General features: G+C 52.9%; 8 protein-coding genes across 8 annotated transcripts; 6 read left to right on the top strand and 2 right to left on the bottom strand.

The window, feature by feature from the left end:
• Positions 1-172: 172 nt before the first annotated feature.
• Positions 173-1,604, bottom strand: POSPLADRAFT_1165750 (hypothetical protein). Its single transcript, XM_024487895.1, has 6 exons — positions 1,517-1,604; positions 1,402-1,465; positions 1,132-1,248; positions 976-1,079; positions 477-923; positions 173-419 (listed from the first exon to the last, which is right to left on the bottom strand). Exons 1-6 carry the CDS (start codon positions 1,518-1,520, stop codon positions 298-300), a joined length of 858 nt encoding a protein of 285 aa, XP_024342509.1. The 5' UTR covers positions 1,521-1,604; the 3' UTR covers positions 173-297.
• Positions 1,605-2,539: 935 nt separating this feature from the next.
• Positions 2,540-3,236, top strand: POSPLADRAFT_1133133 (hypothetical protein; the record flags this gene model as incomplete). The annotated part of the gene is made up of 5 exons (XM_024484303.1): positions 2,540-2,667; positions 2,722-2,761; positions 2,804-2,875; positions 2,934-3,012; positions 3,082-3,236. 5 exons carry the CDS (start codon positions 2,540-2,542, stop codon positions 3,234-3,236), a joined length of 474 nt encoding a protein of 157 aa, XP_024342510.1.
• Positions 3,237-4,706: 1,470 nt separating this feature from the next.
• Positions 4,707-7,782, bottom strand: POSPLADRAFT_1165753 (hypothetical protein; the record flags this gene model as incomplete). The annotated part of the gene is made up of 9 exons (XM_024487896.1): positions 4,707-5,998; positions 6,058-6,554; positions 6,605-6,687; positions 6,738-6,816; positions 6,870-7,024; positions 7,074-7,165; positions 7,220-7,515; positions 7,564-7,634; positions 7,687-7,782. The coding sequence occupies 9 exons, from the start codon at positions 7,780-7,782 to the stop codon at positions 4,938-4,940; spliced, it is 2,430 nt and encodes an 809-aa protein (XP_024342511.1). The 3' UTR covers positions 4,707-4,937.
• Positions 7,783-8,912: 1,130 nt separating this feature from the next.
• Positions 8,913-9,709, top strand: POSPLADRAFT_1132813 (hypothetical protein; the record flags this gene model as incomplete). Its single annotated transcript, XM_024484255.1, has 4 exons — positions 8,913-9,078; positions 9,157-9,317; positions 9,375-9,542; positions 9,605-9,709. 4 exons carry the CDS (start codon positions 8,913-8,915, stop codon positions 9,707-9,709), a joined length of 600 nt encoding a protein of 199 aa, XP_024342512.1.
• Positions 9,710-11,039: 1,330 nt separating this feature from the next.
• Positions 11,040-12,416, top strand: POSPLADRAFT_1031009 (hypothetical protein; the record flags this gene model as incomplete). Its single annotated transcript, XM_024476758.1, has 6 exons — positions 11,040-11,108; positions 11,264-11,391; positions 11,575-11,644; positions 11,780-11,898; positions 11,967-12,127; positions 12,283-12,416. 6 exons carry the CDS (start codon positions 11,040-11,042, stop codon positions 12,414-12,416), a joined length of 681 nt encoding a protein of 226 aa, XP_024342513.1.
• Positions 12,417-12,981: 565 nt separating this feature from the next.
• Positions 12,982-16,362, top strand: POSPLADRAFT_1043339 (glycoside hydrolase family 2 protein; the record flags this gene model as incomplete). The annotated part of the gene is made up of 12 exons (XM_024478286.1): positions 12,982-13,183; positions 13,282-13,370; positions 13,428-13,613; positions 13,675-13,731; positions 13,783-13,842; positions 13,924-14,505; positions 14,563-14,859; positions 14,911-14,967; positions 15,020-15,122; positions 15,171-15,228; positions 15,337-16,081; positions 16,138-16,362. 12 exons carry the CDS (start codon positions 12,982-12,984, stop codon positions 16,360-16,362), a joined length of 2,661 nt encoding a protein of 886 aa, XP_024342514.1.
• A 2,545-nt stretch (positions 16,363-18,907) lies between these two features.
• Positions 18,908-19,972, top strand: POSPLADRAFT_1031011 (hypothetical protein; the record flags this gene model as incomplete). Its single annotated transcript, XM_024476759.1, has 4 exons — positions 18,908-18,918; positions 18,973-19,584; positions 19,641-19,670; positions 19,744-19,972. 4 exons carry the CDS (start codon positions 18,908-18,910, stop codon positions 19,970-19,972), a joined length of 882 nt encoding a protein of 293 aa, XP_024342515.1.
• A 2,630-nt stretch (positions 19,973-22,602) lies between these two features.
• On the top strand, positions 22,603-24,333 carry POSPLADRAFT_1132747 (hypothetical protein; the record flags this gene model as incomplete). The annotated part of the gene is made up of 3 exons (XM_024484250.1): positions 22,603-23,830; positions 23,889-24,234; positions 24,291-24,333. The coding sequence occupies 3 exons, from the start codon at positions 22,603-22,605 to the stop codon at positions 24,331-24,333; spliced, it is 1,617 nt and encodes a 538-aa protein (XP_024342516.1).
• Positions 24,334-25,591: the final 1,258 nt, after the last annotated feature.

The raw sequence follows: 25,591 nt of genomic DNA on the forward strand, positions 1-25,591 counted from the left end.
TCCTCTCGCAAAAGTATGGAACGTATGGCCAACATGACATGCTTTTTATCACTCCATGGGTTGTGTGTTGCGCTCTGCAAGGTCATGAATGTACGCGATATTGTATGTATTTCACTGCTATTGCATTATCTTTCAGCCTACCGATATGTAAGCACAATATCAGGAGGTGGGAGGTGGTGAAATGATGGTATATTACACTATGATCGTTTTGTTCTACTCTAGCCAAGATGTCAGAATATATCAGACACTGCGCCGCGGCTTTGCCTCAAGAATGACCGTTACATTCGACACGACCGCTCACTCCATGCTGCCAACCTGATCGCTCTTGCCCTCCGCACGGAGTTTGGCATGCATCTCCTCAACCTCATCCTGCACCCGCTCGATGGACTTGAAGTACTTGACGGTCTTAACGTGAAGTTCTGCACAGCAGCACATGCGTGAGAAGGCATTGCATTCGACAAGACACAGGTACACACCAGCGGTTGCGTCCTCATCGGCGACGATCAGCGCCCACGGGTGCATCTGCAGCGCAGAGAGCGTCCAGAGGTGGTTCACGCCCTCCTCGATGGCCTTGCTAAGCGCAAGGGCCTTGCGCTGGCCGGTGACGACGACGACGACCTCGCGCGCGTCGAGCACGGTGGCGACGCCGACGGTGAGCGCCATGCGCGGGACCGCGGCGATGTCGTTGTTGAAGAACCGCGCGTTCGCCAGGATGGTGTCGTACGCGAGCGTCTTGATGCGCGTGCGCGAGGCGAGCGACGACCCGGGCTCGTTGAACGCGATGTGCCCGTCCTCGCCGATCCCGCCGAGGAAGAGCTCGATCCCGCCGTGCGCCTTGATCCTGGCCTCGTACGCGTTGCATTCGCCGATCAGGTCCTTGGCGTTCCCGTCGAGAATGTTCACCTGCGACGGCGGGATGTCGACTGCGGTGGGAGTGTCAGTTTCGAGTGTGTTGAGCGGGAGTAGGGTACGCACTATGCGAGAAGAACTCGCGGAACATGAACGTGTGGTACGACTCGGAGTGGTCGCGCGGCAGGCCGACGTACTCATCCATGTTGAACGTCACAACATTCTTGAAGCTGCGCAATGGGTCAGAGCCGTGCGGCCGGGCAGAAAGAGAGAGAGACGCACGAAAGCTTTCCCTCCTTGACGAGCTTGATGAGGTGCTTGTACGTCGGAATCGGCGAGGAGCCGGTGGGGAGGCCGAGGACGAACGGCTTTTCTGGCGTAGGTTCGAAATCATTGATGCTTCAAACAGGGTCAGACTTGTTTGTCTGACTATCACTTCGCTCCCTTTCCACACCCCGATCGACATGATCGTAGGTCCATGGCATGCTCGGACTTGCGATGATGCGACCGGAAGAGTATCGGAGCATCATGCAAGGATTTGGAAAGACGTACCGCTTGGCGATGTAGTCACCAATGTACTCCCCGACGTTAGCAGCGTTGTCGCGGATGATCAGACCTGCGAACGGGACGTGAGCGGAGGTGCAAGCGCTTTGGGGGTTGAACGTACGCATTCTGGAATGAAGGACCGTACAGCAACCAGCGGGCGCAACAAGGGCGGTCGGACTAGCAAGGTGCTAGGAGGGTGCTAGGAAGAGAGAGGGATGGAGGGGGGATGGAGAGAGAGGGCCATAGACGGCATTTGGAGACGACGGATGAGATAAAGGGGCCTATCGATCAGCCGGAAGTGCAGATTGCATACCGTGTGCTCGAAGGCGGCCAGCGCTGGGAGCAGCGTGCTCGCATCTCCGTGTGTTGCCTGACACACACAGCGCACACATGTGGACGTGCTCATTGGCCCCCCTGAGCGGAGAACACTCCGGGCCCGCGCACAGCATGCGTACTCAAGAGCACGAGGCAAAGGTAAATGGGAGTAGAACATATTCTTCTCCTCAGCGCGGAACTCCTGTCCGAAATCGTGTGTGCGTCCTTATGCATACGCAGGGCTCCCGACAAAAGACATATGCTGCTAGATGAAGGACCATTGCACCCGATCTCCTGAATCCTGTGCCCAAGGCTGGATCCGGGCTGGGGAAGCAATTCCAATGGGCACGTTCGACATACAAGAGGTTGTAAGTGGGACCGAGTAACATAACCGAGCTGCACATATCAAAGTCGTGCGCATCGTCGAAAACAACCTTCTCACCGTTACACGATGTGATCTCATTGCACATGTCGGGATCTCGGCTATCTCCGTACTATCGTGTGGTCTCATGAGTGCTTAGCCACGATCATTGTCAAGGCCGTTCCTAACCTCCTACCAGCCGAACTTCCATTGAAGGACAATGGACCTACATCTGCTCGTCGATAAATTAAGTGGCAAGGGCCTTTCACCCAGTGAAAAAAAGCGCTTGAAATCACAGTCAATCGAGTATTGCTCACATAATCATGCACTCCTTTCTTATTTTGATCTTTGGTTAATAGCGAGCTATTTGGTCATCCTCCCGGTGTGAAGATTGGGGAAACATGGGCGACTAGGTCTTCTGTGTCATATTCAGATGGTCGATCTCACTAACTGAGCAAATCAATTAGAATGGACTGCCTTCGAGCAGGTGTACACAGGGCTACTCGAGCAGGTATTCATGGCAGCCAGATACATGGTACCTATAGTATTGTTATTAGTGGAGGTTATCAGGACGACTATGATAAGGGGGAGACTATGTAAGTTATAGGTAGCCTTGATATATTGTGTAAAATGATAATTAATATTCATAGCATCTATACCGGAGCCGGAGGCCAGGATGTAAGTACCAATGTCGGATCCTAGAGGCCTCATGATAAGAGCAATCAATGTTAGGAACGTACGCATATGCAGACGTCAGACCAGAGGCTGGATCACCCTCATAACGCCGCATTGGTGGTGAGTGCCGTTTGATCTCCATTAGAACTCAAATATTAGTAATTGGTTACTCTAGAAATCACTTGAGTTTGGTCATAGGAGAAAAGTCCGGGTCATCAGAGGGTCTAAATTGGGTTCAAAATTCGCTCCTGGCACCATGTTTGTGTGTTTCATGATTACAGCTCAGGATGTTTGCGAACCGATCTCTTCTTCATGTCTTAGCGATGGCCCTACAGTCTACCGCTATGATGGGCTTTATACCGTCACACATGTAAGTGTGCATTACATTGCTGCTCTCATACATCACAGAGCTGATCTGGTTTGGGCGTGCAGTTCGAGCAGAGGAAAGGTATACACGGATTCGACATATGTGTCTTCGAGCTCAAGGTAAACTATATTATAATGTGTCACGTACTACGTAGCACAGCTCATTCGTAAAACGTAGCGCTGCGAGGGCCAACCACCGCTGCCCCTCTATGGCGCAAAGTACGAGAATATAGAAACCGACGATATAGACGCCGGAGCCGAGCCGTCGCCTGAGCCTGAGAATGTACAAGGGGAGAATATCAGCGCCGAAACCGAGTCGTCGCCTGAGCCTGAGGGGCAGCGCAATGGCTCGGGACGTGAGGACGCCGATAACGTTACGAGAAGGCAGGTCATCTCAACTGTTCAACTTCGCCGACGATGGCGCCTCTCCCGCATCCGCCGCGCTTCTGTCCAAGCGAGCGGGAAACTCCCCCACCGCAAAGCGAAAGTCGTGAGTGGATGTTCGTGAGCCTACGACAATGCGCTAATATTTTTTTACATGTCCAGTATCACAGCATGTCCATCCGCGACGACGCTCCTCCTGAGAGACGAGAGAGCCTGTCGCAGCCGCCGTCTGGGCCGCAGGTTTCCGCTGTGCAGCCAAGCTCGGACGACCATAATGGTGCTGAGGTATGGCAGCGTTTTTCTCGCGGTGAAGCAATACAAACCGACTAACGGTTCTGGTCTGCGCCTTTAGCGAGGTACCAGTGGCGAGTCGGATACCCCTCCGATCATAGAAGCGTTCCCTATGAGAGCCGAAGGCGTCATTCACCCTGACACCGCAGCAGGACCCCAAGTCATCGAGGAGAATATTGACGTCAAGATGGATGGTTCAGAGGCATCTGAACCTCAAGGAGCGCGCCTTAACGAAGCCACCTCGGCGGCCGAAACGCCTGTCGTGGTCGATCACGTAGAGTCACCTGTGGTCGCTGCAGGTCCGCAGGCTGCTTGCGGAACGAGTCCGGAAATGCTTAAGCAGGACGTCGTAGTCACGGAGGGCTTCTCTCGCGAGCTCACCGACGAAGAGAGCAAGGATGTCGACATGGACCTTAATGACGTCCAGGACGATATTAAACCCATGAAGGTAACATCGAGTGAGCCTGAGAGCGGGGAACACGGAGGCGGGGCATTGAACACGGCGTATGGAAGCACAGAGGATAAGGTGGAAGTCGTCGACGCCAAGGTGCCTGAAGGTGCAATTGTGGATCTGACAGTGGGGGACACCAAAGAGGAGATTATCGACTTGACGAAGGAGGAGCAGGCATACGACGACATGATCATCGACTTGACGGAACCCGCGGGCTCGAGCTTCTACAATCCCGTCGATCTAGATTTCACGCCCCTCATTGTTGATCTGACGGAAGCCGACGAGTGCAAGAACGAAGCTGAGTGCGCTCTTGCTCCGGTTTTCGTTGGGCGCGACTCGGGTACCTCATGCAAGTCCGAGGCAGTAGTCGGGATAACCATTGACATCACGCTGTGATCCCACATACCGACGGCCAGTCTCATTTCTCACTGTATGCTAACCTCAGTCCATTTGTAAGACTACATGTATGGATACGGATTGGATTGTATGAACAGACAGACACCTATATGCCCAAATACTGATGATGTATAAGCTATGTACAATAAGACTTGCGCGTGGGGCAGCAGGATGCAGATATTGATTGTCACAACAATGCCAATAAAGAGATAAAAACACGCAGACGCGACGCGCATCCCGATAACAAGACAAAGATCACAACACCGCCATGAACAGCACGAATGACTCGGGAAACGAGGACTGTCATGGGCGGAACAGCGCCTTACGCGCCTCTTCGCTCGCTTTGTGCGCTTTCGCGATCGACGGGCGTACATTCGACGTGACGGCCGCAGAGTGTGTCCGTGAAGGCGCCCTGCTCGCATTTGTAGTAGTTCCCCTCGCAGCGTTCGCGGCGTTCACTACGGCCATTGCGCGTAATGTTGGCCCACTCTTCCTCGGGGCGTTGCGAACGGGCGCCGTGGGTGCAGGTGCTGTTGCTGCTGCTGGCGCATGTGAAGAAGGCGCAACGGGTGCTGACGCCGTGCGTGCATACGCATCGCGTTCCTGCCTCTTCAGGAAAGGACTGGGCAGGTTCTCCTCGTCTGACAAGTCGTATTCTACTGCAGGCGCCGGGGCAGCGGTCTGGTGCTCCTTTGCACTCGAGGTCGTTCTCGACGCGGACGATGTGGCAGACGAACTTGATGCGCTCGATGCCGTCGATGCCGAAGACGGCGGCCGCGACGTTCGTGTACGGGCTGATGCAGAAGGAGCAGGAGCGGCAGGAGCAGCAAGGGCAGCATCGATGAGCGGCCGTTGAGATGATGCACGGATTGACGGGCGGCGTAGTCGTGTCGGGCGAACGGCCGGAGACGGTTGTGGAGTGACGTCATCGTCATCTGGTACTGCAGGGACGAGGCCCTGGCTTGACCGCCTTGATGGAGCTGGCGGAGGCCGCGTATCTGTCTCATAACCCTCCTCGTCTTCGCTTTCCTCCTCTGCCTCGGAATCAAATTCGAAGATCCTCGCAAAGTTCAGCCCCACCTTGGGCGTGGCGACGAAGAGCTTCGCGAGCTCTGCTGGTGACGGCGTAGCGACGGGCTCACCCGTAGCGGTGAGGATAACGCCCTTCATTGCCGATGGCGGCGCAAGGTTTGACGGAAAGCTGGGCGTGGCCTTCATCGCGGCCGGTCGTGGCGTCTCAAAGACAGGCAGTTTTGCCGGCTGAGTGGGTCGCACGGGTGTTGCGTCGGGCGAGCCCGCAAGGCGAGCAAGTGGAGCGAGGATATTGCGGACCTCCTCCAGCGGAGTCTTCGCCTTAGCCGTACCTGTGCCCAGATGTAGATCAGTACATCCTGGAAAGCATAGGAGTACGAACGGGAGGTACCCTTCCTCTCGGCCGCCTCGAGCGTGCTCATCTTCCTCTCCAAGTCGTCCCGCACGTCATCAAGCCGTGATCGTTCGCGGTCCATCTCCTCAGCCTGCTGCCGCACCCACTCCATGCGCTCCTCCACCGCCGCGGTCATCGCCTCGCGCGTCTTTGCCTCCCAGTCGGCCCACATGCGCGAGATCTCCTCTTCTCGCTGTCGCACGGCCTCCATGATTTCCTCCTCGCGCCGTGCGATGCGGGCGGCAACCTCTTGCTCCTGCTTCAGCACCATTGCACGCAGCTCCTCGTCGCGTCGTGCAATGGCCTCTCGCACACGTGTCTGTAGGAGATTCTCGGCGGATGCTGCAAGCGACCGAAGGGAAGCGATCTCCTCGTCCTTGGCAGCAATGATAGATGCCAGTGACGTTTCGCTCGCCGCAGCAGCCTGCTCTCGTGCGACCAGGTCGCGTTCTTTATTCAAGAGCGCGGTTTTGTGGATCTTCACAGCATCGAGCCTAGGAAGAGCGTGAATGGTCTCGCGGCATGCATGCTCGAATACACGTACAGTTTCTGCGTCTCTGATACCTTGAACGCGAGCTCTATACGTTCGTGACAGAGCAATTGCGCCGCTGACGGGCGCATGGCAGGCTGTCGTACATGGTGAGACCCCACCCGAGCGCACGACAATAACAACTCACGTTTAAGTTGAGCATGGATTTGATGACGCCGGTCAGTGCCGGACTGTAGCCCTTTGGCAATGGGGGTATGCGACCGTTTCTGGTAGAGGGTAGAGTGAGCATGTTTCTCACATAGAGCACCGACATGCACACCTGATCAGTATGCTCAGCTCCGCGTGGGTCTTTGCTTCGTGGAATGGTGGCTTCAAGGCACAAAGTTCATAAATGAGGCACCCTAGCGACCAGATGTCGGATTTTGAATCATATGCTTTCTCCTGCATGAGCTCGGGCGACATGTAATACGGCGTCTGGAATCCACCTTGAGTAGCTAGAACGGCTTGTGTGACAGCAACTTACGCCGACGTAGGTGTTGGCAAAACTGGCCTGTGCCAGTGCCTTCGAGAGTCCAAAGTCGCCGAGCTTCACCGTGTTTTTCTCGTCGAGAAAGACTGTTGGACGATGTGTAAACAACTCCAAGGGGGCTACTCTCGCGTATGACTCACCGTTGTCAGGCTTCAGGTCTCGATGAAGAATTTGTGGCCGTCTCTCCCGGCCGTCAGACTCCCCACTACCTTTGGGATGGTGGCAATGATTTAGCGCGAGCAGAATTTGCATGAAGTAGTTCCAGACAGTGTCTTCGGGGATCGGCCGATTTTGCCGTTGGCTGAGCTTGATGACGGTAGACAAGTCGCCCCCACCGCAAAACTCCATGAGAATGTATAGTATGCCGGCATCTCGGTCGACATGGCGGTCGTGGTATCGCACGATGTGTTCATGGTGGAGGTCCTTGAGAATGTTGCTGAGGGAGTGTTAGTTGTGGCTATGATGTTGGCAGAGCAATACCGACACTTCTGAGACGATTTGCTTGCGGTCGCGCTCCGACATGCGCTCAAAATTCAGCTCCTTACGCGCAAGGATCTGTGCCCACTCGTTGATATTCTGTGTGGCGTAGCGCTCAAGCTAGACTGACCTGGCCGTCGCTCTTGCGGCGTACTTTCCTGATGATGCCAAATGACCCTGTTCCAATAACATCGAGAGACTCGTAGAGGTCCAGTGGAGACGCCATCGTGGCAAGATGCAGCACGATAGGTGTCGCTAAGCGGCGGAAGGAATGAGCAGGACAGTCGAGGAAGAAGAGGATGGGATGCTCTGAAGTGTGACTTCTGTTTTGGACCAAGTCGAACCGCGCGACCCACGTGTCGTTCTCACGTGATCGTGTTTTGCCTGTTTAGGGTCAGCAGTACTCATTGACATGGTGTCTGAATCCAGACTCCTGCTTGACAGATTTTAGCGCCTCTTTGCTCAAGTCCTTGAGCCTATTGCGTTCACGGCTTTGACTCTTTCAGTGTTAACATTCAAATCATACTGTCAGCTGCACAGAAGTGAGCGTCTCGGAATATGACATCATTCGACATCTAACTGATCATCACAATGTCCGCGCTCATCATAGCCTGAGATCAATGTGGGCACAACCCTCGCCAGTTTTTCACGCGCCGCAGTGATGCGTGACTCGTGTGGTAACAAAAAGATATGCGCAAGATCTTATACGCCGGCCCTTGTTGCAACTCACAGCTTCAAGCCGACAACTTCTGATTAGACTTGTAAGTGACATATGCATCACTCATACCATTCCTCTCTGTAAATGTACTTGGAAATGTTCCAACCTGATGCCAGGGCGCTTATGAGGGCGAGCTGGCGGTGTTCTGACGCAGATATTAACTGTATAAGTTCGACCCGTTTTCGCGTCAATGACAACACTCGTTGTCATTCAATGGCTCATTTGGGACTGATGGTGTACTCTCTTCCGGAGACATGGGCCTATTGCATGCGACATTACCTTTCTACGTTCCTTCCGTAAGTCAATATTTTCATTTGGCAACCGAGCTTCCAGAGTGTCACACACCATGCCCGCCCAGTGCAAGTTAGTCTCCCCGAGGCAGCCTACGAATAGAGCGCTGAGGTGCAAGCCGCCCGATATCGCATCTCCTTACGTGAGGTGATTACTGGCGTTTCTCTTCCACAATTGCTAAGCAGTCGTAGCCGTTAGTAAACTGCCAAGCGACGGTATGCGTCATTGATTTCTCAGCGGCCTTCCAGATGTACTTAACACATATTTTGTCGACATCAAGGTGATTGACCTCTACCGCGACGACTATTCACCATTATCCGCCTTCGATTATATCGCGGATTTCAGTCATGGCTCCCATCGTCACAGAGATCATACACATCAAAATCAACGACGCTTTTCACGAGAAGCCCGAGTTGCACAAAGAACTGCGAGAGGGCGCAGCGTACGGTGGACTACTTCACCAGTCCTATGGTCTAGGATTGGAGGATCCGACGCAGCTCCACTGGATACTGCGTACGTTATTTCATCTACATTTCCACCTTGCCACTTGGGCCAAGATCGGACTTGAACGCTAACGCATCATGGGGACAGACTTCGACCAGGGCTTTCTCCCGAAGGATTTTACCTGGCCAGAGAAATACGGCAACTTTCGACAGAAGATCAGCGGGATTACAGCTTCCGATACCGTCTCGTACTTCGTCCCGCTCGATGCGTTTCCGTCCAAGATCACATCCGCGCCCGTCACTGAGATTGTACGCGCGTTTGAGCCTTTGTTGTGCAAGCCTTGACCCTTACGTACCTTGGTGTAGGCGATCATGACATTGAAGGACGATGTCTCCATTGAACAGTACAAGAGCATCGCGGACAAGATGATCGCATCTGCGAAGCAGGCACCTGGGGTCCATGACGCATGCTACGGGATCACAGAGGCAGATCCGCACAGAGCCTACGTCTTTGTTGGCTGGGACTCCATCGATGTATGTGTATTGTTTCGTGGTTGGAAAGTGCCTCATCACAACGAGCTATTCTTCGTCTTCAGGCTCAACACAAGTGGGCTAACGGTGAACCGGACATCATCGCTGCCCTGAAGCAATGTCTCGCCGGACTGGAGATGATCCATGTGAAGTTTAACGACCACAATTGATCCTCTGGGACGCAACTTCGGACGAGTCCAGCCCGTCAACACAAATGACCCAGATCAGAATTCTTCATAAAGCGTGGTGTAGCAAATATCAGTGGTGCTAGTACTCACTCAAGCAACCACCTCTACATCAGATCGCAGAAATATATGATGGATGCTAGTGCGACGTGTGCGATGTTTCGTCTCACTGAAATTTCGTGAACGTCTCGTCTTTCGTGAACGCTTCAAAATACACACATCCTGGTCGTCGATCTGGGTAGAGCGTCCTTCCCTCGTCCCAAGATTCAACAACAGGAATGATTATTTTCTATTCAGGCTGACATAAGACTTCGCTAACACAATTGCATTCGAACGCGTTTTGACTAAGGAGGGCGATAAATGCAGTGGTTCGTGTCTGCCTCCGAGCTTCAGAAACGACAGACTCAGCGTTTTATCGGTCTTCCCAATCCTGATCAAGCGGACGTCTCGCGACTTGTCCTTATCGTTCTGCGCATGCGGTCAACACAAAAATAGAGCCTTCCTCGATCTCTTCAATCGAAACTTCGACGCGATTCGTGTATAATCCCATTGAGTTCGAGATGCGCACAACCCTGTGGCTCGAGCGTTGAGTCTAGTTGAATAGGTTCTGACGAGTTGTGCTTTACGCATCTCGAAGAGTCCACACTCAAGATCGTTTCCAGTCACCACCAGCATGGCGCGTGTGTTGTTGTCATTTGTCCTGCCTTGCTGTGTCACACTCCGAGTCTCTGCATGTAATTCAACCGAACCTTCCTATGTGATGAGGGAAGTTACAAAGCTCATCCGAGGTACATATTTCCGCAATAACAATCAAAGTTGGTTCATAAAACCGGGAAAAACGGGCCAATGCTTTGAAAGCATCAAACAGGGACAAAAATCCAGGTAGCCCGTCTGCCCAGCTGGCGGACGATAAAGCTCCGCAGAGCCAACACGTCTGGCACACTGCAGGATCGAACCAACGACCCCACATGGCCCCTGCACAAATGCCAAGCGCTTGACATTCTTGTGTTCAACCAACTGCACTACATGACTGACAACAATTATGGCAAGGCATTTGTTGTGAAGGGCATCTTTTTGCCTGCAATGATGGACAAGGAGAGAGCTATATACTTATTGGGTTGCCCGCACTGTAGCTGGGCCGCTAATTTTCTAGTACTGCAACATTGAGCCATCGGATGTTACTACGGGAATGCCAGGCTCACACTTTCTTCTCCCAATGTATATCAAGGCGCGCGGGCGACGAGGAACTCACTACAAGACGTCTGTACCTGTCCCGAAATTAGTATGAGGACTTTCAGGTTGCAGTCGATCTGACATGCTCGAGGTGAGTCCTCAGGAATCCGGCGGGTGTGCTTGTGCTTTCTGGCTCGCTTGTGCTGTTCAAGTCAGTGGTTCCACAACATGCTGGTGAAACTTTCTCGTCGAGCCTCTATTTTTCTGATTCACTGCGAGCTACGCTAAGATACAATTTGATCTTCACCAGTGTCCCCATCTCTCGCCTGCACCCACATCCTATTTCCACCTCATTGCTTCTTGCAGGCACTTCGTGCAGAAGTGGGCTGTCGCCGTGATTATCACGACCAGTCGGCGGAATCTCGGCCTCTGCGAATTGGTGCCACGACGCGCCGGAGTCCATATGCGTGGCTGTGCCGCGGTACCACTGTTGAGTTAGCTGCGTGTCCGGCAGCCGGTCTGAGAAGCACGATCGTCTTCGAAGGGACCACGTTCTGTCTCTAAATACCTGAAACCTAGAAGCCTCGCGGTCGCATTATAGCTGCCGGCGCGACGCGGAGTGTTTATCGCCGCTGAGCCTTTTCAAATGTTGGTACGAACGAAGTTGCCGCTTGCAGGAAAAGCTTCTCGCACGATGAGGCCGCTACAACTGTCACTGCAGAAGTTTCTCGTGATTGGGTCCTGAGGGTCATAATCGTTTCTTGTTTCGGGATATTAATCCTACGACCTCACACAATGTCTTGTCCCCCCTCAAAGATGCAGCTTCATTGTACACCATGCACTCTTGCTACGTATTAATACCCGCTCGGTGGCTAACGTCAGCTTCCATCTGTGATCGTTGACAACTACGACGACGATCAGTTTTTCACGCTTTTCTCCGATATTGTTATGTGTGACATCCTTCCTGCAGATAGAAATGTGAATGTTCAGTGTGAACTAGCGTGAGCTCATTCCAATTCTCAGGCAGAACAGACAGATTTAACGACGTGTACTGATCATCACCGTGTAGTATAGATCCCACTCAACATAAATACTGGATGGCATGGCCTCCGCTCTTCACTTATGCACCTCATTGGGTGAAAATTCCAACCAAAGAGCGGCCTCCGCGCGCGATAGCTGGAGGCAACACCGCGCATGATCTCTGCAAGGTGGAAACCCTTCGACCTACTGGTACGTCCTCGATAACGATTCCTGCTTCCGTTGTTTACTGCCGCCGTGCTCAGGCAGTCCGTCGTGTCTTTGCGAGAATAATTGCCTGGGGTCATCTTTATTCCCAGGCATGCGTTCAGGGAGGACCTCATTAAATGCTGACGAATCGAGAATAGATGCGACGAACGCAATCCTGCCCTCTTACTGTCGGAAGAATATCGGTGGCTATCTGGGCTTCTGTGCAGGATTTGAAGCGAGATGTCCGGACCTCACCTCGGCTGCATGGAGGGCTGCTTTGAGGATGGCGTAGCAGTATACGGCACCACGACTGGTTGTAGATACTACGGCGTAGTGTATTTGACCACAGAAGGACTGAATGCGTATATTTGTGCGGCATGAATGACCGCGATGGGCAATATAGAGTACAGCCTTTCTGACCGGCTGATCGACGAGCGCTCAAGGTGGGTTCACGGTCATCTGATCATTCCGACCACGCAACATACCATCTGCATCCGGACGCGCACTTCCTTCCCGCCCGCAGCGTCTGCGCTTGCATCCAGAATCTTGTCGTCTTGGACTTTGTTGGCAGTGGTCTGCACGGCGCATCACCTTCATCGATTTGTCATCCAAGAGCTGACCATCGCCTTCTCGTCTTGGCGTCTGTACACGCTAATTACCTCCTCAATGCCTCCTTCGTGTGTGAATCCTCCACAATTCTTCCGATCAAAAGCCTTCGACTTCGGCAAAATCACCGATGCTTATGTCGAGGGTGGTCATGGGTCTGCGACGGTCCCCATTCCGGGCGTACGTCACGTTTTGCATTCCGGATATAAAGGCCCACACCGTCTAGGGTGCACCGCGGACCGCTGGGCACGATGCGTTTCCTGTCGCTTAGAGCCCTTGCGGCTGCATGTCTTCCGGCACTTACGCTCGCCAACGTATTCAGCCTTTCCGACCTTCAGTGGACCCTTCGCAATGGGAATGGATCGATAGTCGTTCCTGCGTCTGTGCCATCACAGGCACACCTCGACCTTTTGGCTGCAGGGGTCATCGCGGAGCCATTGTTAGGCATAAATGGTGCGTGCCGAGCCGACGGAGCTATCGCATTGGCTCAAATTGAAATGCAGAGTACCTGCAACGATGGATCGTCAATGAAAGTTGGACATACACCGCAGACGTTACGCCTTTCCTTGAGGCTGTTCCTCAGAGCCCGTTATCTCGTACCCTCCTCGTGTTCTACGGCCTGGATACGATAGGAAACATCGTGCGTGCTCTGAGAAAGCTGGTACATCGACGGTGTGTACTGACACACCTTTCGCAGACAGTGGCTGGTCATCCCGTTGCTTGGGTTGACAACCAGTTCCAACAATACGTGTACGATGTTACGGATCTGATCGCATCTCCTTCGGACAATGATCGCAACATCACCGTCGCCTTTGAATCGGCGTATTTCTATGGGCTCAATGTGACGTCATTGCCAGACACTGAGGTTCCGCTAACGCCTGACGTAAGGTTAACCTTAAAGTCTCACAGCTGAGCTGCTGACGTATTGGTATCGGTAGTTTGAGTATTCTGGATTCCGACAATATCTACGCAAAACACAGTCTGACTTCGGGTGGGATTGGGTGAGCGTAAAGTCATAGCTTGGGCGCACCGCATCGCTGAAACCTGTACAGGGTCCGGCCTTCGTTCCCGCTGGAATCTTCAGGCCTGCATACCTTGTCTCACTCTCTGAAGTTCCCACCTTCGAAACGTCAGCTGGCACCCCCGCTGAATACCCGCTTTTGGCAGCATCCGGTGGCGCAATCTTCATTGAGCAATATTCTCTAGAGATCTCGAAAGTCGGACAAACAGCACTGATCTCGCCCGATCAGACTGCTGATTGGCTCGTGAATGTCACTCTCGGCGTACGCTCTGTGCTCCCGAGCTTCAGCCCGGCGATTTCAATCGCAATCCCAGAGCTTGGCATCACATCCGGGCCACTGTCCGTCAGCTCTATCCCCGCGTCAACCAGCACGCCCACCTTCGTCAGCGCGAGTATCACGGTTCCGGATGGCGTCCCGCAGCGCTGGTACCCCCGCGATCTGGGCACTCCTCAACTGTACAACTTCACGATCACGCTCGCGCTGGGCGACTTCTTCGGCGTGGAAGTGGACGAGGCAAGCTTTACTGTGCGCAGCGGGTTCCGCACGATGGAGCTCGCGCAGACAGCGTACTTGCCCGAGGAGATTGCCGCGCGCGGCATAACGCCTGGCGACCAGTGGCACTTCCTAATCAACGGTGAGGCGTTCTACACCAAGGGGACGAACATCATCCCGTTCGACCCATTCTATGCGCGCATCTCCTCCGAGAAGGTCCGCTGGGTGCTTGAGAGCGCGGTGCTGAGCGGCCAGAACATGGTGCGTGTCGTTTGTATCCAATTCACGCCGGTTCACTGACGAGAGTATACCACATAGCTGCGTGTCTGGGGCGGCGGTATTTATCAACCATCGGATGCGCTCACTGGCGTCTATGATTTCTACTCTGTGTGCGACGAGCTAGGCATTCTTGCATGGTCGGAGATGATCTTCTCTGACGCAACGTACCCCCTGAACTCATTCTTGCTTGACTCTATCGACCCGGAGGTGCGCCAGAACGTGCGGCGCATCAATCATCACCCAAGCAATGTCCAATGGGCAGGTGGAAACGAGATCGAGAACATTGTAATCGGGATCAACGAGACGTATGCTAACGGAACTCACTATCTGGACGAGGTACGTGATTCTGTATAACTATGCTACGAATAGCTCATATATGGGATACAGTACGTATACATGTTCCAAGATTTTCTGTACAATATCACGTATGAGGAGCAGTCCTCGGTGAGCACCCGCGGGGCATCATATACGAGGATTCGCTGATATTTCTGTCAAGGTCCCGTACACAGATTGCTCTACGACGAATGGCGTCCTGAGCCTGGACCCTTACGTTCTTCGATTTGAGAACAAGACGCCCGGTTACATCTATGGAAACACCGGTGAGTACAAACACAACGCAATCTCGCTCAATCCTGAATGTGCCACAGAGCGATACAACTACGATGCCTCCCAGGCTTTCAACTACAGCACGTACCCGGTCGCACGGTGAGCCTCTCTCCATCGCATAACCGCACTAAGTCTTACATCTGTTGTCACAGATTCGTGAACGAGTTTGGGTATGTAGGCGCGCAAATCATATTAGAAGTCATGCAGCTTATTATTGTCCTTTAGATTCCACTCTATGCCTTCATTCTACACCTGGGAAGAGGTGCTTGAGTCTCCGGAAGACTTCGCCTTCAACTCGACAGTAGTCATGTCTCGAGATCATCATCCTCCAGCGGGCAGTCTTGCGTGGCCCAACCCGAACGCGCCTCAGGGCCAAGGTCAGATGACAATGGGTGTAGAGCTTTGGCTACCGACACCAGGAACGTCCGACGCGAACCAGACCTTCGCCCAATGGTGCTGGAGTACGCAGATTTTCCAGTCGATGAACATGATTTCTGAAATCGCGTGGTACCGCCGTGGTGCTGGGCTCGGCGAGAACAATCTCGGTGCGCTCGTCTGGCAGCTGAACGACATCTGGCAGGGCGTCAGCTGGTCGTCCGTCGAGTACTCTGGGCGCTGGAAGGTGCTCAACTACGGCATGGCGAGCATCTACACCCCCGTCGTCGTGTACCCGTTCTGGACGCCGGATAACCAGACGCTGGACATTATGGTCACTAATGATCGGTGGTATACGGTCAGTGGGACGGCGCAGCTGACGTGGTATGACTGGGCGGGCAACGAGCTTATGCCAATGACGCACGAGTTCACCGTGCCGACACTGAACAACACGGTGCTTATGTCGCTGCAAGGCTTCGACACGATCCTCCCGGAGGGCGCTACTCCCACGAATTCATGGATGTTGCTGAATGTGACAGCGCAGCTCGAAGATCGCACCGTTACGATGGAGACTTACGTGAGTCTTCGTTCACTAACGCTTGCATAACGGATCCTGACAGCTGTATATGATAGTACACGCCTGTGTCGCTTGCTGAAGCAGAACTCGTTGACCCGGAGATAAATCTCACACCGGGAAGCAACCTGACGTTTACTCTGTCAGCCAAAGGCGGAGTCGCTGCATATGCCTGGCTTGACCATCCTTATGGGACCGTTGGCTATTTTGTGGATGCCGCAACTCAAGTTCCGCTCAACGGGTTCTACTTGGTGCCAGGTATTGATCGTACAGGTGAGTGTTAGCAGTTATGAACGCGAGCTCCAGGACCACTGCTCTGACCATGGCGTATAGTGCAATTCCTGCTTAACCCTGCCCTATCGCAAGTCACAGCCCCCGATCCGGCTGACTTCGTCGTGCGGTCGGTGTGGAACAACACCCACGCCTGAGCCAAGACAGTACATAAAACCTTGTGTAGCCTTTTGTCTATACGCAGTTGCAATGGACCGCTGCTATATCTCTTGTCGAAAGGGCTCTTCGCTTCATATAATGGCAGACTGCGAAACACATCGAGAATTGCATGGCCTGCTGACATGGGGCCATAGGCTCAGACTGCATGTACTTGTCCAATCCGCTGGTCAGTGTAAAGTCTCTCAGTTTGTACTGCCTCGTTTTGATCCGTGGCGTGTCCTGAGTACGCGCATGTTCTTGTTTTCTCTTTGCTATGTAAGACTGGTTCATCCTCGCAGCGAGTCGAGTCTTCATGTCCAAATGATCAGTGCCTGGGATTCCAAGTTCATTCGATTTCCCGGATCATACTGAGCCTACCACGGAACAGGCTGTATGACATGCCGATATCTAGTGACCATGATGGCAACATTCATGTTCCCATTCCTATAAGTACAGGCGATACTTTGGATACTATGTTGGAGCTTGAGATTGTGGCAAGCGCATGCCATCATATTTAGCATTGTTTATAGTACCTCGCAGACTTTGCGCGAGCCGCCCTGTATGTTCCTAGCGTGTTTTACAGAGCTCAGTCGATCGTTCTCGCTTCGGATCTCAGACGAACTTCAACATACTATGCATATCGCATAAGTCGTCTCGGTTTGTGTTTCGGGACGCACCTCTACTTTTCCCCCAGTTTTCTATTGTGTCTATTTTGTAAAATTTATGATATGATGATCGCGTTCCAGACCTGCTGAGCACGCGAGAAGGTGCCTGCATGCTAGAAGCGAGATGAATGCGGCGTCTTGTGCGTCCAAGCGAGGGTCGCGCACGAGCCAGCCAGCGGATGCTGCTTCCTAGCGACGATCTTAAGCCTGATTTTCTACCCAAAAGACGAGAGGAGGCCCCTATCCATCATTATCTGTCCATTACACCTGTCCTCAGCTCTTTTGATTCCTTCATTGAGGGCGGATTTTATGTAACGAGCTCGACGGATTCATTGCTAAAGTCCCAATGCGTTTTATCATCCAGACGCCTCGGTAATCCGGGGTCCGAGAGTAATGGAAGGTTACCGAGTTCGATGCGCGTTTAATAAAGAGACACCCCGATCAAAGAAGGAAGCTACGCCTGAATAAATAGCGACTCACGATCGGGCCGAAGGTCATCAGGTACACGCATCAGGCGTGCAAGAACTCGTACAGGTGTTTGTTGCTCATGTACTCCGCTTCCAGGACGCCCTGAACGAGCGCCGCTCCTCCGCTTGCCATTCGAGGTAAACACCGTGTCCAAGTAAAATCGAGCACAATCAACTTCAACTCCCCGAAACATTGCCTGTGACGCGATGCTGAGCGACAACGTATACCCTCCTAGGTAAATATCATGCTATTAGATAACAGGACAGAAAGGTGAAGAGCATGAAGTCGCGATAGCATATCATTTTGCTGATACGAAGTTGTCCCAACCATAGATACCACTGGCAACGCTTTGCCGCGTCCACGCTGTAGCGCATTGCGATATGATTTAGCCCACAGACTGCCATCGATCGCGTGTCATCTTCACGACAATTGACGTTCGTACACTAAAGTTATCACGATTGGGCGTTCATGGACATACTGAGATACGCCGGTGGGTTCCCAGCACCAGTTCCGTAACTCCGGGCCTGTTCGGATTGTCCCCTCTCCCGATGTGAAAGCGGTTGTCTGCGCCTTGCCCTTGACAAATTGGATGAATAAAGCTCCGATTGGACAATGGAAGCATCTAGAGGTGCCAAAAGAAGTGAGCGCCGCGCGCGCACATGAGGCTGCTGGCCAAACTTGACAGTTCTCACGAGGCGGATCAGGACAGAGACGAAGGAAAACGGAAGCAGGCTTCATGCAACGTTGCTTGTCTAAGAAGCTGCGAAGGTGGATTGACTATAGCTTGGACGAGGTTTGTAGGTATGTCCGCGCTAAGAGCCAGTTGACGGAGCAGATTAGTGTCTCGTGATAGATCAATTGTGCGTGCTCAGTATGGTCTGAGGACGCGTATTGGCTCGAAGTCGAAGCGTGCTTTTGACGCCAAGGGTGTTTCAATGAAAGTGCATCATTCGTGATGCCTTCTGAATTCTATTCATTCGGACAACATCCATTCCAAGGTCAAACTGAAGACGGAGAACGAACCACAATCACTGCTTATGCCTACACAGTGGCCCAACTTTATGCCGCGTACGTTGTTAGACGTTGTCGAAACATGACGCCGAAAAGTAACGGACTTCGTGGATGACGTGAACTATCCACACTAGGACACAATCCAGGCAATTTTTCATGAGCAGCTTATCCATATAAGACAGACGTCCCTCTCGCTTCAGCCGTCACCTCAGAGTTGACATCTACGACTCGGAGAGCATAGATGGAATCGGCTGTCATGTCACCAAGGTGTGTGTTCGCCTGTTCATGCTATTCTCAGTATTTTGAATCAGGCCGTCATAGTGAAATCGTCGATGCTTCGCGTCGGAATATCCGAGACTTCCTAGCCCGAACTGGGTTCAGTGAGGCACAAACTGACTTCGTCCGTGACTTGGAGCTCGAGACGCGCCTAGAGGACATTACCAAACATTGGGAAGATCGAGACAAGTTGCAAGAGAAGATCCGCACTGGCATCATCATGGGCAGTACTGCGTACCGGCACACGACAATCGACACTAGGGTGGCTATCGCGTTGTTGACCACCTTCTGCACCGCTATTGACGATCCAGTGACCCTTGCGCTGTGGGGCGAGGATGGTGCACTGCAGTTCCATCGCATGCTCTGCCAAGGCACTGTTCAGCAATCAAGCAGCATGTTCACAGAGCTGAGCAATCTGCTGTCGAGGATGTGGGATTATTTCCCCCGGTTTGCAGCCAGTGCCATCTTATCCTCGACCCTGGCCTTCCTCAATATGACGCTACTCCAAATGGAGGCCAAGGACGTAGTTCTGCACCGCGACGCTCTTCCATTCGTCGAATATCGGAGGGTGCAGGACGGGTTGCCCGAGGTCTTTGCTGTGTTTATTTGGGAGAAAGAGAAATTCCCCGATGTTCAGACATACATACAAGCCATCCCGTGAGTTACGCCACGCCATCCCTTTCTGAATGCTCACATCCTGATTTGTCGCCTAGCATCATTGGCGACTATCTCAATCATACCAAGTACGTCAAAATCCGAGCCGATGTATCCTGACATGAAGCTCACATACTACAGTGACATCCTGTCGTTTTATAGAGAGGAGCTCGTAGGCGAAACGGGCAACTACATCCATGATCGCGCTGCTGTCACCGGTAAATCGCTAGCGGATACGCTGCATGAAGTTGTCGAGGAGACGGTGAATGCAGCCGAGCGAGTGCGACGCATGCTAGGAGAGGAAGCCAGAAATGCATGGGATCAGTTCACGAAGGGTTATATTGTATTTCATACTAGTAATCCTCGCTACCGCCTGCTGGAGCTTCTTTAGGTTTTGTACACCTGATAGAAGATAACTGTGTGAAGAAGATTGTGTTGATATCAAATGTGTGCTGTCCAAAACAGTCTGAACGGATGATGATAAGGAAATAGCCGATTCTTGCCGAGAAGGTTATGAAAAAACATTGGCGTGGATGCGAAAGATGGGCAATGGAATGGGGAGAAGGTCGCAATCACATGTGATACCACGAGGGAAGAAACACGATCTACAGTTGCACGCGGAGCGGTCAAATTCGCGTCCGCTCGCTATCCTGACAGCCTGTGATTCAGTGTCAGCAGGGTGTACTGAAGGTCGCACGTCGGCCGTGAGGTGTCAAGCACAACGATATCTCCGAGATGAAGTCAAACGTCATGCCAAGAGGCACCTCCAATAGTAGCGTCCCCACCAATCGGCTCGTGGTCAACCGAGGCGCCTCGATGCAGGATACGGACGCCACTGAGCAATTTGCATATTGCCATTCAAACCCAAATATTTTACCTCACGAACCGACTTTAGCTTCGGTATCGTAGTGGGTGCCCCACCTTGTCAGAGTCATCGCAGACATTGAGCTAGACAGCGAGCCCGACCTGTAGTATCCCGCATGCAGTCCGTCGCATCTCATTTTAGCCACATCACGTCCCGTCTGAGCCTGCACTCACCCGGATTTGAAGTCTCCGAGATGTCATTTGCGTAGGATGCAGATGATGATATACATCGGAAGACATCTTTTTGATAGGATATATAATAAAAACGGGGTTCGTCTCACCGTAAATGCGCTGATCGAGCGATGGTCCATCGGTACACCGAGATGTCCGATATATCCTGCGAATATTACGTGGAGACGCGGTCACCGTCCTGTAAAATATGAGACGTCGGTTCAAGGTCACGACACCGCACACGTTTATCCATACGGTGAACTCCATCCTAAGACACGGTTAAATTGAAGGACGCACTAAATTCACCGCGCGCCTCGGCTCGCGATATGTTCACGTACAACACGTGGGTTTCTATTGCACTGAGCGACTGCGTACGCCGCGCAGTCTCACAGCACTTGGCCTCTATCAATCTAACGTAGTCATCTTTCAGATGAACAATGAATGACGTATAATAGGCCTGGAGAAGTCAGCAAACTGAATCGTCATGAGGAAGATAGCATTGTTAGAGCGTTGCCAATGACGTTCGATTTGAATTGCTGGTACTAGGTTCTCGAATGTGCCGGTTCGGCCCTGTGCGGTTTGCAGACCGCAAGGTGTCTGCCTTGATTCCCTGCCATTGCTGCACCGCATCGTCCCCACGGAGGACGTGTACACGAGTGCACTCTATTAGTCCAAAGCTGAGATGATTTGCAGCTTTTGGTAGACGCGGCAGTCAGCGCTCATAGAAGTCTGAGGCTCTCCTCGAGGTACCCTTTGTCTAAGAATTGGAGCCGTGCCGGGGATAGTGGATAGATGCGACGCACTTAGCAAAGTGGGCAAGGTTGCGCACGTCTGCTACCTGCCCTCTTCTACTAAGCGAGGGCACGACAAAAGGCTGGTCAGCGTCCAGGCTCCTTCCCGCCGTCTTCGGGAGGTAAGAGGGGCTGCATTCGACGGTGGTAGTCATGCTACATCCTAAGTACTGTATCCTAAACTAGAACTGACGCCACATGTCACGTGAATGTCATGTGAACATCACGTGCAAATTCAAACTCCACAATCTTAATCCCCTCTACCTCCCTGTGACGGCTGGCACAAAACATTTGTAAACAGCGGCGCTCGGAGGGCAGTCGCCTCGATTGAGCGACTGGGCGCTTGACAAAATATGCTACCTACATTACATAATAAACGCGATCGCATGAGCCAGAACGCGACGCGTCCGAGACACATTGGAACGCGCTGCCTCCGTGTCTTGGAGCCATGCACGTCAATGTTCTCACGCAGCTTCTCGAGGTATTTGCAGAGCATTGGTCAACCCAGTGAGTGTTTTGCCTGCGCTGGTTGGTGCAACGCATATGGCATCCTCTGGATCTCGCGTGCAACCTGCAATCACCTGCCATTCACAAGGGTCATGGCCCAGCTTTGCAAATGTCTTCTTTTGGATAGCGCCGATGGTTGGCAGGAGGGGCTTGTGTAGGGGCATTGCAGATAGCAAACATGTTCATCTTCACCCGTTCTTTAACTCTGTTTTCAAGGCGGCGCAGCTGGATGCTCATTTTGACGAGAGCAAATATTATGACATTTAGTTCTCCGCTTTTAGTTTTTGGCCGTGATCTCATACTATATGGAGGAAGTCCGGCTCCGAGTGCCGCTGTTTACAAATGTTTTGTGCCAGCCGTCACAGGGAGGTGAGGGGGATTAAGATTGTGGAGTTTGAATATTTGGGTAACGCACGTGACATGTGTGATGGGATCTAAGATATGATCTTCCCTAAGCTATTGGGACTTAGCATGAATTCCGCCCTCGAATGAAGTCCCCCTCACCTCCCGAAGACGGCGGGAAGGAGCCTGGTCAGCGTCCGATCCATGATCATTTTGACAGTTGTGTGAGAGATGATCACAGGCCACATGATGAGCGGGGAAGCCAAGAAGATCGTCGTCTCGTGACCTGTAAAGCAGGACAGCACTGCGTACTACTCTTGCTCGCCCACTCGACGCCCAAGCTGCAATGCACGATACGATCGATACGGAGATGCCAGCTAGACCCATCTTCGACTATACCACCACAGGCATGGTCCCGACAGCCAAGCCTCGACCTCTCCCGCTAGAAGTGTTGTTGCTCATCATCGACGAGCTCGGTGCAGACCGTGAATATGACGCGTTAGAAGCGTGGGCGGAGGCTAGTGAGGGGTTGCTTCAGGAGAGGGCGTACAGGTACATTCCACGCGAAATAGTCTTCGGGACGCAGGAGGAGGCTGCGAGCATCAATCTGGCCTTTCGCTGGAAAGGACCACAGGCAGTGCGTATTGAGGGAGGAGCGCGGACTAGTGAGCGTCGGCTTCCCATTCCACATCTGGCGACATTTGCCTCGAGACTTGCGGGAAAATGGACCAACGTACGGGAGCTGACGATCGAGGGGGCAGAATGGCGAATGCAGGATCTCGATCTTCACACCATCTTGCTCGATGTGGGCTGCTTCGACAGAGTCTTATACCTCCAGCTGCATCGTGTCACCCTCCCGACTGTCCTGACGTTGTGGCGTTTGGTCCACGGCCTCCCAAGCCTCCACGAGCTTTCCTTACGCGATGTCGAGTTCGCCAAGACTGCCATCAACGACCGGATGCTCTCGGCCCTATGTCTCTTGCCCTCTACACTAAACACCATATACATGCTTCGACCCGAGGAACGTGCCGTCGAAAGACCTGGATTTCTTGGAATAGGCTCCGCTGGGCTGCTGCAGGCGATAGTAGTGCGGAGCATGACATCTCTCAATGTATCTCCATGGTGCAAGGTCTCGCGACTGGAGTTGTGGGATGTTACCTTTCCGACCGCTGCCGCCTTTGGACGCTTGCTTTGCGCCGTTCCCACCCTCAAAGAGCTCGCCATTCTGGGGCCATGCTCGTTCTCGGAACATGTCCTTGATCCCAGAGATGTCCCTGTAATACCATGCCGATTAAGAGAGCTCGAGTTGGGCGAGGACTTCTCTGCACACTCCGATCCTCGGTCCGTGCATGACCTCGTCAACCTCTTCATTCAATCTGGAGCCGGTAGCTGTTTGAAAAGTCTCACCGTTTGGCCGTCCCCGTCCTTTCGTGTAGCAACGAGCACAGATGTCTCTCTCGCTAGACTCATTGCATGTGCCGGCCAATCACTACAGTCACTTGAACTCTACGCAGTCCTGCAGGACAGCTTGCGGTTGTACAACGAAACAAGAATATACGCAGAACAAAGCTCAGGTGCGTCCCATAACATAGTCCCTATCACTTCATCCACAGTAATGCTCTGTACCTGCAGTCCGTTGCTTTGATATCTCGGCAAATACACATCTCGAGCGCCTTACCTGCGTAACCAACATCAGCCACGAAGACAATTCACCGATCGCCGCCGTGACGGAGCTTCTTCAACAGGTTGCGTCAGTACGCATATCAGAAATCGATATGACCTTCCGTGTGAGGGATGAAGCAGAGCTCGCAACGTTGTGGAATGGCCTCCCACAGCTCGATGCAGCGCTTTCTAAAAAGGTGTTCGACCGACTTGAAAGAGCCTGGATAAGATTGTACGGTGTAGAGGCATCCCACGAGCTTCCGCAAGCGAGTGTGAGGTCATACTTACCCAAGCTGGAAACACGGGGTATTCTACGGTGCGTACCTTCATAGCATTTTCACTGCTATGTTGACGGACGTGTACTGTTCACAGTATTGCGGTGAAGGATCGAATCATCAGGTACGATACGCACTGAGCTCCGGGCAGTGAAATGATCGCTGACGACCGGTGTCTTCAGGTATACGGGACAAATACAAGGGTCCCTCGCTCGTACCGCGGAATAAATTCCATCACAACTAGTCGCCACATGACTCGACAAGCTACAGCCCCATTGCGCGCATGCATCGTCTTCATACTTAGCTTGCAAGCGGTCGTCTACTTATCCTTTCTATTGCTATCCCTCCCTCCTACGCCGTCATGTCCTCTGACGGCATTCTCTCGCTGCGTCGATCTCAAGCAAGGGATACACCATCCAACACTCGTACAATCACCACATCTCATACCCTTACCACGCGCCAGCGTATCGCAACCTTTCCCACATGCAGCCCGAGCGAACATTGTCCGATATCCGTGCCGATCGAGATACCTGGTCCATCTTCGCTGCTCAATCATCAGTCCATTCGATGGTTCAACATTCTACATTGGCTCGAAGACACGCCGCGCATAGAATCTTCACACGGGGAGCTACGTACCGGGGGATCTGCCAGCATGACGAAGAGCGACGCGTCAAGATCACCTTGAGCATACATGGCCGGACAGCACGCCCCAGTACGATACCTGAATACCGATTACGTTGATTGACCGTATGCGCCCCGCAGTCGTACAGGTGCCTCTGTCAACATAAGGTGGTTTCGTATCAGACGGGGGGGGGGGGGGGCCGAGTTACGTACAACAGGAGGTTCTCAAGCCAAGAGGAGTCGAAGGCGATTCACAGCCCACGCTGCGAGTGTGCTTTCGACAACATTCGATATGCATTGCCCGACACCAGGCACCCGGATGAGCCGGTCCAGTTCTGTACGGTTCGCAGACGGTAGGAGGTCTGCATTAATCGGGGTCGACACCGTGAAGAGGGTAGGTACACGAGCGCACCCCATTGGTATAGCTAGGTCGGCTTCCATGCATGCTGCGCCCAATGAAGGCTTCTCTCGATTTCGAGGCACCCTGTAGGCTGTATATAACATTCAAAAACGTATCAGGAGTAGTAGGTGGATGCGATGCGCACGTGTCCCTTCCAGCCACACAAGGCGATAAAACGGGACCAGCAAGGTGACTCACCGTCTTCGCTCGGAGTCCTATCAGCCGTCCATCTTGTCTCGTTCGCAGGCACGGTGGACTCCTCGACTGAGACGCCCCCTCCTGCGCACCCGCACCCGAAAGAGGATACACTCCAACAGCCGTAGAGATTGAAGCTTCATCGTCTCACACAGTGTTCACCCGTGCTCAGATGCTGAAAT

The sequence above is a fragment of the Postia placenta genome, assembly GCF_002117355.1.
Source record: "Postia placenta MAD-698-R-SB12 unplaced genomic scaffold POSPLAscaffold_2, whole genome shotgun sequence".
Taxonomy (NCBI): Eukaryota; Fungi; Basidiomycota; class Agaricomycetes; order Polyporales; family Adustoporiaceae; genus Rhodonia; species Rhodonia placenta.

What these genes read in the sequence shown, in the direction of transcription:
- POSPLADRAFT_1165750 (XM_024487895.1), bottom strand. An exon ending in GGTGACTACATCGCCAAGCG is followed by an intron (nt 1,249 to 1,401) that starts GTACGTCTTTCC and finishes CCCTGTTTGAAG; the next exon opens with CATCAATGATTTCGAACCTA. An exon ending in CCGCGAGTTCTTCTCGCATA is followed by an intron (nt 924 to 975) that starts GTGCGTACCCTA and finishes CTCCCACCGCAG; the next exon opens with TCGACATCCCGCCGTCGCAG.